The 14,968-nt window shown below is 46.7% G+C and overlaps 1 protein-coding gene across 3 annotated transcripts in view; it reads right to left on the bottom strand.

Annotated features, from left to right (window-relative positions):
- Window positions 1–277: 277 nt before the first annotated feature.
- Window positions 278–14,968, bottom strand: part of Grhl1 (grainyhead like transcription factor 1) — a 47,419-nt gene continuing 32,728 nt past the window's right edge. For 2 of the 3 annotated variants that reach the window (XM_047523163.1, XM_047523165.1), the window contains exons 10-16: window positions 10,282–10,369; window positions 9,092–9,231; window positions 8,036–8,073; window positions 5,799–5,890; window positions 5,383–5,468; window positions 2,946–3,010; window positions 278–1,852 (exon numbers count right to left, since the gene is read on the bottom strand). In XM_047523163.1, the coding sequence (XP_047379119.1) occupies window positions 1,738–1,852; window positions 2,946–3,010; window positions 5,383–5,468; window positions 5,799–5,890; window positions 8,036–8,073; window positions 9,092–9,231; window positions 10,282–10,369 (624 nt within the window). In that variant the 3' untranslated portion in view covers window positions 278–1,737. The remainder of the gene's footprint in view (window positions 1,853–2,945; window positions 3,011–5,382; window positions 5,469–5,798; window positions 5,891–8,035; window positions 8,074–9,091; window positions 9,232–10,281; window positions 10,370–14,968) is intronic. The other variant, XM_047523164.1, reaches the window with a different exon arrangement.

Consider the following 14,968-nt stretch of genomic DNA (forward strand, 5'->3'; position numbering starts at 1 on the left):
TATGAAAGTTCACCTTCGTCTCATCTTCAGTGGTTGAATATCGTTAAGAACTGAAAAATCACTTGGGGCTCCTTTATTTAACAATTACTTGGATCATTTTAAACACCTGTAAGGAAAAATTAACACAAAAAAAGCAACCAAAATACATTAAGAAACAAGGAGAAAGTGCAACACAGGAGGCGCGTCTCCCGTCACACTTGAAGATCTCCAGTTTTGTGTTACCGATAGATGAAAGAACAAAGTCAAACTGAAAAAAAGGAAAGGACATATTACGAAATAGACATATAAAATTTAATCCCTTTGGTTTAAAACATATCTGCAATGACAAAATTAAAAACAAACAAGACGAAATCAATTTCATAAAACAAAATATAAAATATTGTTATGTGACCCGTGTCCCATGATATCTTAGAAAACCAGCAATTTAATTCACAAACTTCATTAGAATATTTGAACCTAAGAAGGTAACTATCAATCCTACTTATACAAATGACCTATTCTAGTTCCCTGAACCTAAAGATACCCGTGATTTTGTTATAAAATTACATTTTAAGTACTTTTATATATTTAAACGTGTACAAAATGCTCCCCTGCCACAGTGGTATATTCTCATAGGTTCAAGAATGCTTCTAGAAGTGTTAACATACAAGACAGCCACAGCGTAGAGGCTCTGAAACACGGTAAGAACCACTTCTCGTAACAGGAGGAGGAGGAAATCCATGTGGAGCTACCTGGCGGGCTTCACGTGATCACAGCACCTGGGCTGCAGCCGTGCGCTCTGCCAGGAACGCCTGCCGGGCACCCGCTCATGGGTGGTCATGGCCTCCTTTTACTTCACTTCTAAACAGTGCAGAAACCCACAGAGCAACATTCCCAAGGGCAGACGGGGTCTTTGTCGTTTGAGAAGGTCTTGCTCTGCTGGGGAGGGTGCCTGTATCTGGGAAAGCACGGCGCTCCCTCTGCTTAGTCCACATTATCAAAATAACTTAACCTTTTGTCTACGAAACTCGCCAAGGTAGATCTTACTGTGCATCTTCACCATCTGTACACAGACACCATTATTTATATATTATATTTATATCAGACACGTATGTACACATTTACACAGACTTTCAAAAAGATATTGCACTTATATACAATGCAGCTTTATCTTGACTCACTTCACACTGTGACCTATTTAGGTTCTTCACAAGAAAGGCAGCTGATATGTCCAAGGAAGTTGCAGAGAAGATTCCAGTAATGTACCCTAGGTAGTAAACATTTAATGGGGACGAAGTGGAGGGAGAAGGCGCACCCCTTTACTGCTCGGGGCAGCCAGAGTTCGACTGAGGCCAGGCAAGAGCACTAAATCCTCCAGCCACAACTACTGCGTTTCCTGACCCACTAGTGCACAGACCACTGCTACTGCAGAGTCGACAAGGCAGATGCCACAATATTTTGATAAATAAGAAGGTAGCAGGCACCCTAAAGGTTTCCAGAGTCTGTTAAATCCTGGAACAAAATTTTCACTTTTAGTCCTAAGTATTTTGGAAAATCAAATATAATGATACATGAATTTTTCTGTCAACTGAAAAATGCCAACGCAACATATTAAATGCAGGTCCATCGCCAACTCAAAAGCAATTCCTTCCCCTGACATCCACCTGTGTTTGCAAGGTGGGCGTCTGGGTCCCTGCGGCTGGCCAAACATTTACGAAACACCTCCATTGACCTCCCAGGGGGCTGAGGGCCCAGGCCTTAGATCTCCGTCAGGGTGAGCTTGTAGGATCCCCCAGCTTCCTCAATCTGCAGCTGGAAGGTGTCTTCATTGGAGTAGTGCTTCACAATGTTGTCATCCATGTTCACCAGGATCCTGGGGAGGAGACAGGAGACGAGTCTGTCAGCCTTCCTGGCTCTGCAGTGAGACCTGGATTGAGTGGCACCTGCGAGCAGCCACATGCAGGACTACTAACTGCCCTAAGCCTCAGCTGCCTCACTGACACCCGAGGATCACAGCCCCTGTGGCAGGACAGATGAGGGACCAGGGAGAGCCCTCTGGTGATGCAGGCACGTGGGTGTAGACAGGAAGGCCTGGGTACTGCTCCCAGCCTGGCGTGCCCATGCGATAAATGGCACCTAGAGTACAAGATGAGCCTGAAGAAGGTGCATGCAGAGGTCCGGCCTCAGAAAGCACCTCAGTAAAACTCATCTCCTCGGTCCGAATCCCAGCTCCCTGACAAACTGTCCTCCCCAGCAAGTCATCCTCAAAGTTTACAAACTACTGCCAAGCCCAATGCTCCACCTAGAAGCACCTAGAGAAGTTCAATGAGAACTTGGTTAAGAATTAAGCCCCCAAATTCTTATTAAAGTTTATACCCAGGCCAAACAGCACCACACTTAAGTAAAATAGAACAAAAACTGTCAACTTCTGGACCAAGAAGCACTGTCATTCAACTTGAAAATGAGACATGGGGCAGGGCGCTTAGCAGAAGGGGCAAATAAAGGCTCTGCAGTCAGTCAAGACTGGCTGTTGCGGCTGCACCCCGCCATGCCGCGCGATCCTGGACGGCCTCGTGCGCTCTCTGAGCCTCCGGTGCCTCACAGAACCACAGATGGTAACACCTTCCGGAAGATGACGTGAAAACGAGATGCAGAGGTGTGTGAAGTGCCCGCCCCATGCCTGGCTCACTGACGACGGGCGGGCAGAGAGTGGGGGAGCTGCAGCTGGCCCTGGGGCCCACCTCCTCCTGCACCCTGGGATGGGAGCTGCTCATAGCTGCCAGCAGGGCAGAAGCAAATGCAATTTTTACTTGAAAAAAACAATCCACAAAAATGGACTTTGAAGGTGGATCGATTCTAAGTAATTTAATAAGAAAAACCTCCCGAGCATCAGAGTCCCTACGCTGCTCTGGACTGAACCAACAGGCGTGTGAGCGCCGGAGGCACGCCGGGCCGCCACTGCTCACCCTTTCTTGCACTTCTTGAATATTTTCCCAATCTTGTCATGGGGAACATCATATTTGTCTGAGATCTGAAAGAGCAGAGAAAAATAATTACAAAATGTTTTCATGACTTTAAAAAACAAACAACAAACCACACACACATATACCCACTCACTCAACTTCCTGTTTTTCACTTGATTTTAGCCAAAGGCCAAGAAGCAATTCGACCGTTTTTCCAAGACATGGAGAAGACCCTGACACGACCCAAGGGAGAAGGGTTGGTGTCACCTTCCTTGGAAGGGTGCTGTAGATAGGGTCTTTGTATTTCCCCCAAATTCATATAGATGTCCATAAGCCAACTAAGGGGAAAGTCTATACCAGGACAGACTTGGTGCATTACATGGTCATAGTTTGTTTTTTAAGTTTCTAGGCTTTATTTCCATAGAGCAGTTTTAGATTTGTAGACCAAATGAGCAGGAGGCAGAGTCCCCTCGCACCCTCTCCACCCCAGGCCCCCCCGTCCACAGTGCACACTGCTGCTGCATCTGGTCCATCTCCCGAGTCTTCACTCAAGTCCACGATGCACCTGAGCAGCGAGGCCCTGTCTGCTGTCACATTGCTCCTGTGCCAACCTGGGGTCTTCCCTCAGGGTGTAAAGGTGATCTGACCTTGTGCAGAGGACACACGGCCGACTCAGCCACGATCACACACCTTCCTCGGAAGTGCTGCCCCACCACTCCAGAGTCGGGGTAAAGCTCAGCTCAGGCAGCACCAAGCCCGCCTCAGCCTGCATCCCAGCCCAGGGCTCTTGCCCTACAAACCAGCCCTTTCCTGTCCTGCACCACCAGGTAGCAATGCTCCGTGTACTTATAAAGCCCGGCCCCAGGTGCGGGAGCCTCTGTGGGGAACTCCTTGAGATGGGAGCAGGTTACGCTGGACAGAAAGGCACCACCTTTGTCACACCCATCTCTCCCTGTGGTTAAGGGTGTGCGCGACCCTTAAGGAACGGTGAATGACGGTCAAGATACAGGATGAGCAAGAGAAGAAAGGGAGAAAATGCAGGACGCAGGAAACGACGTGGGAACAGCAGCGCCGCCTCTGTACAGGCAGCAGCGGCCCTGAGGGACCTGCAAACCCCAAGCACGGCCCCCACCCGCCTAACATCCTCGCTGCACTTTCTGTGCCTGGAAAGTCACATGTTGATTTCCTTGCTCATTTTACTGTCTCTGTCTTCTTAAGCGGATGGCAGACGTCATTTGGCACTGTGCCACTCATTCCTGTGACTCCGCTGACTACAGCAGCACCGGCACAAAGCAGGCCCTTATAAAGATTCGTCAAGTGAATTCAGCACAGTGCAGTCATCGGGGGCCTTGGGATATATTTTAGTTCAATTATGCAGCACTCTGAGCTCAAAGATCTCTATGGACTGCAGCTAGTAAGTACCGGGACACAGTGCTGATACTCAAATTTTAGCCAAGGGCAAAGCCAGAAAAGGAACAACGCTGCACCCCTTCTTCCACGCACCTCTCTTACTGGTATCCCCAGGGATGCTAGGGTCAGCAGACCCTGTTGATGGGTCCTGAAGGATTTCCGGTCGTCACTGGCTACACCTTCACATTTTCTCAGATATGCTTTGGGTAAAGTCCTGCACAGCTCAGCAACGGACAGGAGCAAAGGCAGACTTTGGAGCCACTGGGGTTTTTGTTGTTGTTTTTCTTATTGGTATTGGGAACTGAACCTTTGGTATTGGGAATTGGGCTGCTCTACCACTGAGCCACATCCCCATAACTTTTATTTTGAGACAGGGTTGTGCTAAACTGCTGAGGCTGGCCTTGAACTTGTGATCCTCCTGCCTCAGCCTCCCCAGTTGCTGGGATTACAGGCTTGTGTCACCATGCCAGCTTCCACTGTTTTGTTTTTAAAGGTTTCTTTTTTTTTTTTAAATATACCTATATTTTTTCATTTTTATGTGGTGCTGAGAATCAACCCAGTGCCTCACACATGCTAGGCAAGCGTTTTATCACTGAGTCACAACGTCCAGTCCCTCTACTGTTTTTATTGTATGATTTTTTTAAGGTTTTGCTGGCTAAAAATATATTTTTTTAGCCTCTAGGTCACTTGCTACCTGGTAATCTCCCTTTAACCAAGTATATAAAACACCAACTATTTCAGAGGCCCCACAGAAGCATCCATTCAGTAGAACACACACGACTGAGCAATCCACCTACAACCCAAGGCCAGGCACAGGGGTGAGAACCCCACATGGACAAGACAGGCTGTGAACCAAGGAGGACATCCTAGCGGTACAATGCGGCCACATAACAGGCACCAAGTGAGACCTGGAGAAGGGCCCACAGGTCCAGCATGGGGAAGCACCTGGGTGGTGACAACTCACTGGACAGAGTTCCAAGTGAAGTCTGCATTCGTGCTTAAGAGGGATCACGCCCCGTGTCCTACTTACAGCCTCCATCAAGCCCTTCAAAGACGGGGTCTTGAGCATCAGCGCATCAAAGACTTCTTCAGACTCCTTTCGAACGTAGAGAAGCACTAGCCGGGCCAAGAACAAGGAGGTGGAGAAGAGAATGAAGTACGTGGTTAATTCACAGGAACAAAATATGAAAGCAGATCACGGGCGCCAGTTAAATACAAAGACATTCACAGCAAGGGCAGCCGTGAACAGCATGACATCCGTCCCAAGGACACAGGCTCAGCCTGGCTCTGAACTCTGCTGTCTGTCCAGGCTCAAGTCAGCTGTCAGTCTGATGGAAGCACACTCAAGGAACTAAAGATGGACAAGATGTTTTTGTGCAATTTATGCTGCTGACAGATTCAGAACTCACTGATTAAAACCACACTAAGCAACAGGTGCCAACACACCTCTCTTTGGCTCTTCCATCCGGGGCAGCTTAGCAGGAGGTGGGACAGCAAAGTCATCTTCCGTTCCATACGGTCCCCTTTTTAAGGCAGATCTGTGAGCAATCAAAAAAAAAATACACAGTTAGTGACTTCCACCTCAATCACCTGTATAAACAAAAAGTTTTGATGTGTGTCACTGGATTTCACTGGCTCAGCTTCCTTGTTTTGTGGTCCAAGGCAAGAGAAGCACACAGCCAGGATCCTGGTCACTGGATGGCACACCTGGGACCACTCACGCCACCTGCTAGACCTCCTGCTGCTCTTCCACAGGACAGCTGCCTTCTCAAGGACAGAGGGCCACTTTCCAAGAAAAATTTTATGGAGGAGATAGGATCTGAGGTAAGTGTGCATAGGGATAACAGAAGAGAGGGCATCTGGACAGAGTGCAAGCGGCAGCAGGAAAAGGCAAAGCCAGCCCGGCCAGGGAGACCGCTGAGGGAGGGGGCGACCCCACTCTTCCACTCGAAGGAATGAAATTCTGCACCACAGGGAAGAGGGACTCTCCCTAAGTTGGATGAGACGGAGGCTGTGGCCCACGTGTGTGGTCACACTGCAGGAAACTAGGTAGGACAGCGGTGAGGACTGGAGATCACCAGGGTGCATCTTCTCAAGGTTGAAAACAGCGCTGTGGCGTCCACGGAAAGAAAAGGGAAGAGCGGACAGGAGCGTGGGGAAGGAGGTGCACAGGTCTCCCCGACTGCGGTCAGGCCCGGGTCCTGGGGTCTGGCGGGAGGGCCTGGGGGTGAGCACAAGAACATTCGGAGAGCTGAAGGGGAGGAGAGAATGTGCTTGGGTCTGAGCAGGACGACCACGCAGGAATGGGAATGGGGCCTGGAAAGCACCGTGCTCAGCTCCTCGCCCACAGCAGGCATCCCGCGAAGGGCCTGCCCGGAAACGTCTGCAAAAGCCAGGAGCAGAGAAGACAGGGTAGAAGTGGCCTGTGGAGAAGGCGGTTGTAACGTGGAGGCCTGGCAGCATCCCCAAGATGACAGGTAGTCTCGGGAGGGCCCGAGACGAAGGAAAGGAGGGGCTGAGGAACGGAGGCCGGGTTAGCACCTCGGCTCTCCACCACGTGTGCTTTTCTGTGTTAAGATAAAAAGGGAAATTTAAACACCAAAACAGAACCTTTCCCTTCTTGAAAATTCAGCCCTTGAGCCGTCAGGAAGGACAAGCCATGCTGGGGCGTGAACAGACAGGAGTTGCACTAGCCTCTCGGCCCGGTGAGAAACCTGCATGGGGGCCTCCCGTGCAGGGTCAGAGCCAAGGGAGAGCAGGCGCCCGCCGGGGAGGGGCAGTGTGGGAATGGGGACATCCCGGTCCCCATCCTAACTCTAAACGCCTTCTCTACTATTGGCAACCAGAGATCCTTGCAGAAGAGGCTGGTTGCGCCTGGAGGGCAGCACCGGCACCTGAGTACAAAGCAGTACCCCAGGAGCCAGTGGTCAGGAGGGCGTGAGAGGCCCTGGCCAACTCTGGGCAACCAGATGTGCAAGCACAAGGCAGTAACGCATTACAACTCAAAATGGGAAACTTTAAGAGTCCATACTGACACAAATTAGTGAATAAATCTGAAAATTTGGCAGGGAATGAGATATTTACAGAGGTACAATGTACTGTATCCCAAAGTACTCACGACAAAAGGATAAGGAAATGTCACAGCGAGAAGCCTGGTAGATGCCACGCTTTGCTGTGGGATCACAGTGAGCACTGGTAGTGAGATAAACTGAACCGAGTGCCACCGGCAGGATGCCCAAGGACAGTGTCACCACCTCAAGGTGCACAACCTCAATCTGACACGAGGCCCAAAGAACACACTCCACAAAACAACTGGTTTACAGTCCTCAAAAGTATCCCACCAGGAGAGTCAAGGAAAGGCCAAGGTTATTCCAGACCAAAGATAACTGGAGACTCCTGACCACACGGACAATGTGTGGTCCTGGACGGGGTCCTTTCCTGCTGTGAAGGACATTTCTGGGTCTGAGGAGTAGATGGTGCAAATGAGGGGTGAATATCCTTGTTTCAAGGACATACACACCACAGGACTTAGGAAAGACAGGCCTTTGGATCAGCACCTTTTTCTCAAATGGTTCAAGAAAAAAGTGAGTTCTTTCATTGTAGGTCCTTGCAATTTTTCTGTAAGTTTGAGATTGGTTCAAAATAAGCAAGTTCATTAAAGTAAAACAAAATATAAATCTTACCCTTCACCCTCCAATTCCTCTGAGGCAATGGGAAGAACCTAAGACCAAAAACAGATTGCTTATCAAACAGATGTTTAGAATGTTTCAGACCATAAATGAATTATTCCTAAAATAAGAATAATTTTGAATTTGATCAATCTAACATCAAATTTTTTTTTTTTTTAAATTAAGTTCTTTAAGTTTTATTTTTCAATGCCCAGATTCTTGGACACCCTGACCTTCTCTAACTCAGGGCTGGTCCACTGTGGCCCGTGGGCCATATCTGGGTCTAAAGCTTGTGTATATGTACAGCAGCTTCCGAAACAAAGCCACTTACTCAGTTCTGTCTGGGATATGGTTGCTTCTGCATCAGGACAGCAGAGCTGGACAGCCAGCAGAAACAGGGACCAAAAGCCAAAAATCTTAGCCACCATTTCACTCTCTTCACAGAAGTTTACTGACCTCTGCTCACACCAAAGCTTCTCATTAGAGACTAAATACGTTGGAATGGATTCTCAAAAATCCTTGTCCTTACAGATCTGCCTGTGACATGCATGGATGGGTGTCTTAGTGATATTTATCTGAGCTCAGCATAAAAAGCAAGTACCATTCTACTGAAGTTTCTGTCTCCAGCAAACTTTTGTCACAAAGTAGTATGGCCATTTTTAAAATTCAGCATTAGGTGCCAGGACGTGGCTATTGTACACATGCCAGTGACCATGAGAACCACCTCTGGGTGTTCTCCGTGCTAGTAAGGCTACCTGGCACACGTGTCTCCCAGGTAAACTCACAAGAACAGACTCAGCTCTGACTGAGCTGCTACTCTAGAATACTCCTGAGGACAAGGGTGAGTGAATGAAGCAAATGGAAGGAAGTCGACCCGTCCAGTGCTGCGTTTCAAGTCAACAGCCTCATACGTCACTTTACTGCATGGGTATCACGTCACCACAGCTGGATGGTCCCCAGAGCTGACTACCTGGTCAAGCTTGCTGAGGTCTGGCTCCTATTTACATGAACAATACCAGAGCAATTCTTTCTGCCATGCTCTGCAGCCTCCCCGGGACAGTGGTTACCTACATGAGTGCCCCGCTGCAGGTTGGCAAAATGCACGTCAGGAATAAAGAGGACGGGCTGCGTATCCAGGTCAAGAAAGGGCTTGAACACTGTGATGTCCATCCGCTTGTGGGAGGGAAGCAGTGGCACTTTGACATCAGAAACTGAAAGAAACAAAATGAGGAACCGCACATCAGCAGACTGCATCTGCCGGCTGGAAGTAGGCCACACAGCAGCTCCTTCCAAGTTCAAGCAATGACATCAAAGCCCCATAGGAGCTGCATTCAGCGGAAAGTCTTTGCTTATGCAAAGGAATCTGCTGTCTACTTATAATACAATCAACTGAACATCTTATCAAGACCAACAGAAAAAGATCTTTAAACACAGGCACATGTATGCCGAAGATTTGGAACAGAGTTAAACATATTTAGTTTTCATCTAAAAGGCTAAAACTTACAATGAACACAATTTAGAAGTCACTCTACTTTAGCCATCCTTAGTAAACAATTTACATTCTCATAGCAACACACCCTTCGACTTTGGAGCAAATTTGACTAGTTTTTAATTTCGTAATTATGGGCTCCATCCTCCCCATCCTCTGGTCTTGAGTCACTCAGTTACAAGGTTTCCTAGTTCATTAGTTGCTCTCCCAAGTGGCACTTGGAGGCTGAACTTTGGTGCCAGTAGGAGAATCCTGACCCCCACGCTGTAGGGCTGACAGAACAAGCTGGAAGCCCATATCACAGATAAAAGCCCATAAGCACAGAGCAGCAGTTTTCTCTTTTTAGCCTTTTACATGCAGGAGTTTATGAATATGAATATTGATCTCATTTAAAACATGAGAGTGATAGGGCGGAATAAATGCTCTCCTGGTGAAAGGTCCAAGCGGAGCCCTGCAGATGCTAAAATCCTTAGATCACACACAGGAAAGCTGTCCTCACGGGGAATCCAGAGACCCCGAATTCTCTAGGGAGGCACCGCTACTTCTCACAAATGGACCCAAGCCCAACCTCCACAGCTGCTCATGGGCACCGTGTTATTTTTCAGAACTGCAACTGAACCTGAACCCACACTGAAGCCAGAACAGCCTGGCTCAGCCTCTCCCCTCTGCTGCACCTGGTGAAGGCAGCCATGCCGCGCCCGCCACCACAGCCCGCCACCACAGCCTCCGCCAAGAACTCCAGCCGCAGGCAGCGCAGAACGTCTCTACTTACAGGTGTTCCCCTGGGAGCTGGGGTCAGTACACTTGCCTTTTCTTTTGCTCTGCTTTCGTTCTTCATCCCTGATTTTCCGCTCCGCTCCCTGTAGGTCAAAAGGAGACAAGACACGATTCTATGAATCTGGTTCCCTTTGAAATATTTAGTTCTTTTCCAGACCAATGGGGTGGTGGGAGTCGGGGCATCTCGCTCCTCTCTGGAACTGAACTCTATTACTTCTGATAGCCAAGGAGCTTCTCACAGTCATTTCCTCTAAAAAGCCTGTTCTTAAAATTACTTTTTTTTTTTTTTTTTGGTACTGGGAATTAAACTAAGGGGCACTCAACCACTGAGCCACATCCCCAGCCCGTTTTTGTATTTTATTTAGAGACAGGGTCTCAGCGAGTTGCTTAGTGCCTTGATTTTGCTGAGGCTGGCTTTGAACTCACAATCCTCCTGCCTCAGCCTCCCCTGCGCCACTGGGATTATAGGCATGCACCACCATGCCCGGCTTTAAAATTACTTTTAACTATGTGAAATTGATTACATTGAGTCCTATTCATATGAAATCAACATTTATTTTAAAAACAAATAAAGCAAAACTTCTTTCAGTAATAGATGTGAACAAGCTAAATGAAAAGTTGAGAATATCTGCTAACCCGTACGCTGCCTGCAGGATGTGAGCCCTTTCCCATTGTCTAGTAGGAAAAGGAAACCAAAGGAAAAACAGGTTGCTCTTCCTTTCAAATGTACTTTTCTACGTGAGCCGTGCTACTGCGGAGAGCTGTGACTCTGTCCAAGAATGGGACATCCACTGAGTGACAGATGAAACCAGCTGTGATTCACAAAAGCAAAGACGGAACTATAAATCTGCATGATCACTTAAGAGAACAAGAGTATTCTGAATTCTATAAAAAGGACACAATGGTACTACATATATCAATTATATAAATAGTGACAGTGCCATACAACTGAATCCACAAAAGTTTTAAAAAGAACTATATTAATATAAAAGCATGAAGTGAAATTAAGTAATTAAATATAATAAAAACATAACATTTAGTCATCTTGCTTGATTTACTGATGTGTATTTCTGCATGACAGATTTCTTTACAAAGCTGTCCAGTTAAGTATGAACTGTTGTAAAGAGAGGAAATAAAAATCTTCACAGTGATCTTTGCATTATTTTATAAAAACAAACACACACAAAAAAACACAAAACCACTTCTGCTTGCTTGGGAGGGTACTAATACCCTAATATATCACTGATAAACACACAACCTACTTATAAAAATTGCTATGCAATACACCAACACAGACATTACCTCCCTGACACAGAGAAGCAGGTAAATGTCCCCAGCCTCCTAGCCTCACTGTACGGTGTTGGCCCATATCTCAGTCCTTCTAATTGTCTTAACAATGACTTCATTTCAATGATAAAGTACACATCCCAAAAGGTGGTTTTACAAAGGGGGATGGATACTCCTTCCTTATTTATCAGTTGTATGCAAAGAGAATGGTAAGGATTGCTGCTTCTACCCCAAATGGAAGGACACAGACCGGATTTACTCTCCACTCTGAATCAAGGGCAAAAAACCAGGCAAAATACATGAAACAAGGATTGTGGAGGCCCTGTTCAGAAAGGATAAACAAGCTGAGCCCTTCCACCTGAGAGAGCCTCCGGCCTTGAGCTTCCAGGCTGTGGTAGGAGCAGCAGCAGCACAGACAGAACACCAAAGAGGAAGGAGCTGCGAGAGCCCCAGAGATCCTGAGAGGCCCGGGGTATTCAGCAAGTTCTGGCAGGCACACAAGTGCAAAGGAATTACCCAACACCGAGGGGAAACGTCTGAAAATACTAGAGAAACAGCACCTGAAACACACAGGGCCAAAAACAGAGCTTGTTCCCACCAATCAGACTCAGGAAACTCATAACTCACAGGGTGTTGAGTAGGATCTGTAGGAAAATCTCACCCAGTGGTGCGGAATAATGAGCCTGAGACTGAGCCTGGCTCCAGAACCACCTAACGAATCATAAAAATAAGATCTGAAAGGATCAGGCTGTTTCCGAGAAACTTAACAAGGTCTCGGGACCCTGTTCAAGAAGAGTCACAGGAATACAAAAATGCCCAGCACCACACAAAGTAAAATTCACAAGGCGGAGTATCCAGTGGGACTGTCAGGCAAGCAGAGAAGCAGGGAAACATGGCTGGAATAAGGAGGACAATCAAGCCACTGAAGCCACCCACAACTGACATGTAATATCAGACAAGGATATCAGAAGTTATTGTAACGGTGCTCCATATGTTCAAAAAGCCAGTGGACAAAACTGAACCTGGTAGAGTCATGAAAGACATAAAACAGATCCAACTTGAACATCTAGATTATTGACACAAAAAAATATCCTGGCTGGGATTTATAGCAATTTAGAACAGACAAAAGATCAGTGAACTATCCGAAATGAAATAGAGAAAAAATAGTCCCCCCAAATAAAAAGGTCATCAGTGAACTCGGAGGGAACCTCAGGTCCGTTACAGATGCATAAGTGGAGACCCAAAAGAGGAAGAGGAGCACGTGTGTGTGAAGAAATAACTGCTGAAAAATTTCCAACGTTAATGATTTTCAACAAATTCAAGAAGCTCAGTGAACTCCAAGCACAAGAAACAAGAACAGACACATCACAACCGAACTGCTCAGAAACAGTGCTAAAATCTTGAAAAGAGTCACAAAAAAGAAGACATTATGTATAGAACAAAGACATGGAAGAACAGACTTATCAGAAATGGCATCGGCAAGTTCAAAGCCAGCATCAGAAAGAGCAAGGCACTAAGCAACTCAGTGAGACCCTGTCTCTAAATAAAATACAAAATAGTGCTGGGGATGTGGCTCGGTGGCTGAGTGCCCCCAAGTTCAATCCCTGGTACGTGCCACCCCCAAAATGGCATCAGCTGGAAGACAGTGGAGCAGCATCTTAGAGTATCGACAGAGAAACAGTCAACCTGGAATTTTATACCCAGCAGAAAGATTCCTCAAAATAGAAGGTGAAATAAGCACTTCTCAGACAAAGAAAGGCTGGAAGAATTCATCCTCAGTCGGCACACACTGCAGGAAATGTTAAGGGAAATTCTAGGACATTAGGAGAAACCATTTCTTAACCTCAAGTGTTCAGACCTCTCTGAGTTAATAACTAATGGGACTGATCTTGGGGCAATCATATTTTGACCCCAAAAAATCCACAACATCTGTCCTCAGGTATAGCTGATGAAGAAGAAAATGGCTTCTGTGGGAAACAAGTGTCAATGAGATTCTTCTCTGCTTGGATGGACCAGAGACATCCACAGCTCACAGAAAGAGAAACTGCCAAATTTTCATTGGTTAAAGATCAAATTTCTGTTTCCAGTTCCTCTGAGAAAAGTGCTAAAGTTGCTGCTGCTTCTGAAATAATAGAAAATTCCATTTATCAAATGAGTTAAGCAATTCATAACAAAGTGCTGATATGATTTTTTTTTTCCTTAGGAGAGAAAAAATAATGTCAATACCGCTGAAGGATACCCAAAGCTGTCTTATTTCTAAAGCCATAAACTGAGAGTTCTAAGAGTCAGCAGAGGGGAAGTGAAGGGACGGGGTCAAATGACAGGTGAGTCAGCTGTGGGAAGGACAGACTTGAGGAAGCAGGGCAGCTCTAGACTCAAAATGACAATCAGTCACAGCAGAACGGCAGAAAGGTCACAGCCAGGTACACGGAGTCAGGAGCGGAGGTGAGGTCACGTGGGGCTCCATGTGGTGGAAAGATCCAGCTTTGCAAATAGATTTCACAGAGCACATACATGACGGTTTCTTCTCATGTAGTACCTTATGTCAATCTGGGAAATAGTGTATGATTTTACCTTCTACGTCCCTAAATGTCCTGCAGTATTAGACAACACATCTGTTTCGTTATGCTCTAAGGACAGAATGTGGGAGATGACAGGACAGCAGACCCACCACTTTCATCTCCACGCAGAGCTCAAGGATTACATATTCCAGCAGGTAGAGAAGAACAGTAATGGACATTTTTAAGGGTCTCACAAAGAAAGCGGTAACCCATGGAGGCAAAGGGTGTCTGAGCAGCATCCACTGACCTTCCACAAGGCACCACAGGAAGCAGATGCCCATTTCTCACACCAGGGCTTTGTATGACATTCTTTTACCACCCAAGTGTTTATACCCAAGTAACGGGAAAAGCAGCCACCAACTATGGCTGCACGTCCAGCCTGCCACCCAAACCGTGGAGTGTGTTCCCAGTGCGTGACCTAACAGATCAGCCGGCAGCAGACAAGTAACAAGTGCCGTCACGCACTGTCCCAGACACAGTCAGTTCTGCAACTTTGAAGAAAGGCCTCCTGCTTCCCGAGTACACCAGTGTGCAGCTCGAAGCACTCACACAGCAGAGAGAAGTGGTTTTGACACTTTGTAAACCAATGATGGATAAAGTAACTGGACAATTCAAAAAACCTTTCCTGTGTTTCATTTTCTAAGTCAGGTACCAATGCAGAAGGTTCCCAAGTCTTAGCACTGAAACTAAATTTATTTAAGAGTATGTATCTATACATTTCTTCTCTTCAAAACTACATGTAAAATTTTCATCATCTGATATGGAAAACTGCCATTCCTGCTAACTCCTGCTGATACACTCTGACAAGACAACGTTGTGTGTCTGTGTAATCTG

The sequence above is a fragment of the Sciurus carolinensis genome, chromosome 13 (genome assembly GCF_902686445.1).
Source record: "Sciurus carolinensis chromosome 13, mSciCar1.2, whole genome shotgun sequence".
Lineage (NCBI taxonomy): Eukaryota > Metazoa > Chordata > Mammalia > Rodentia > Sciuridae > Sciurus > Sciurus carolinensis.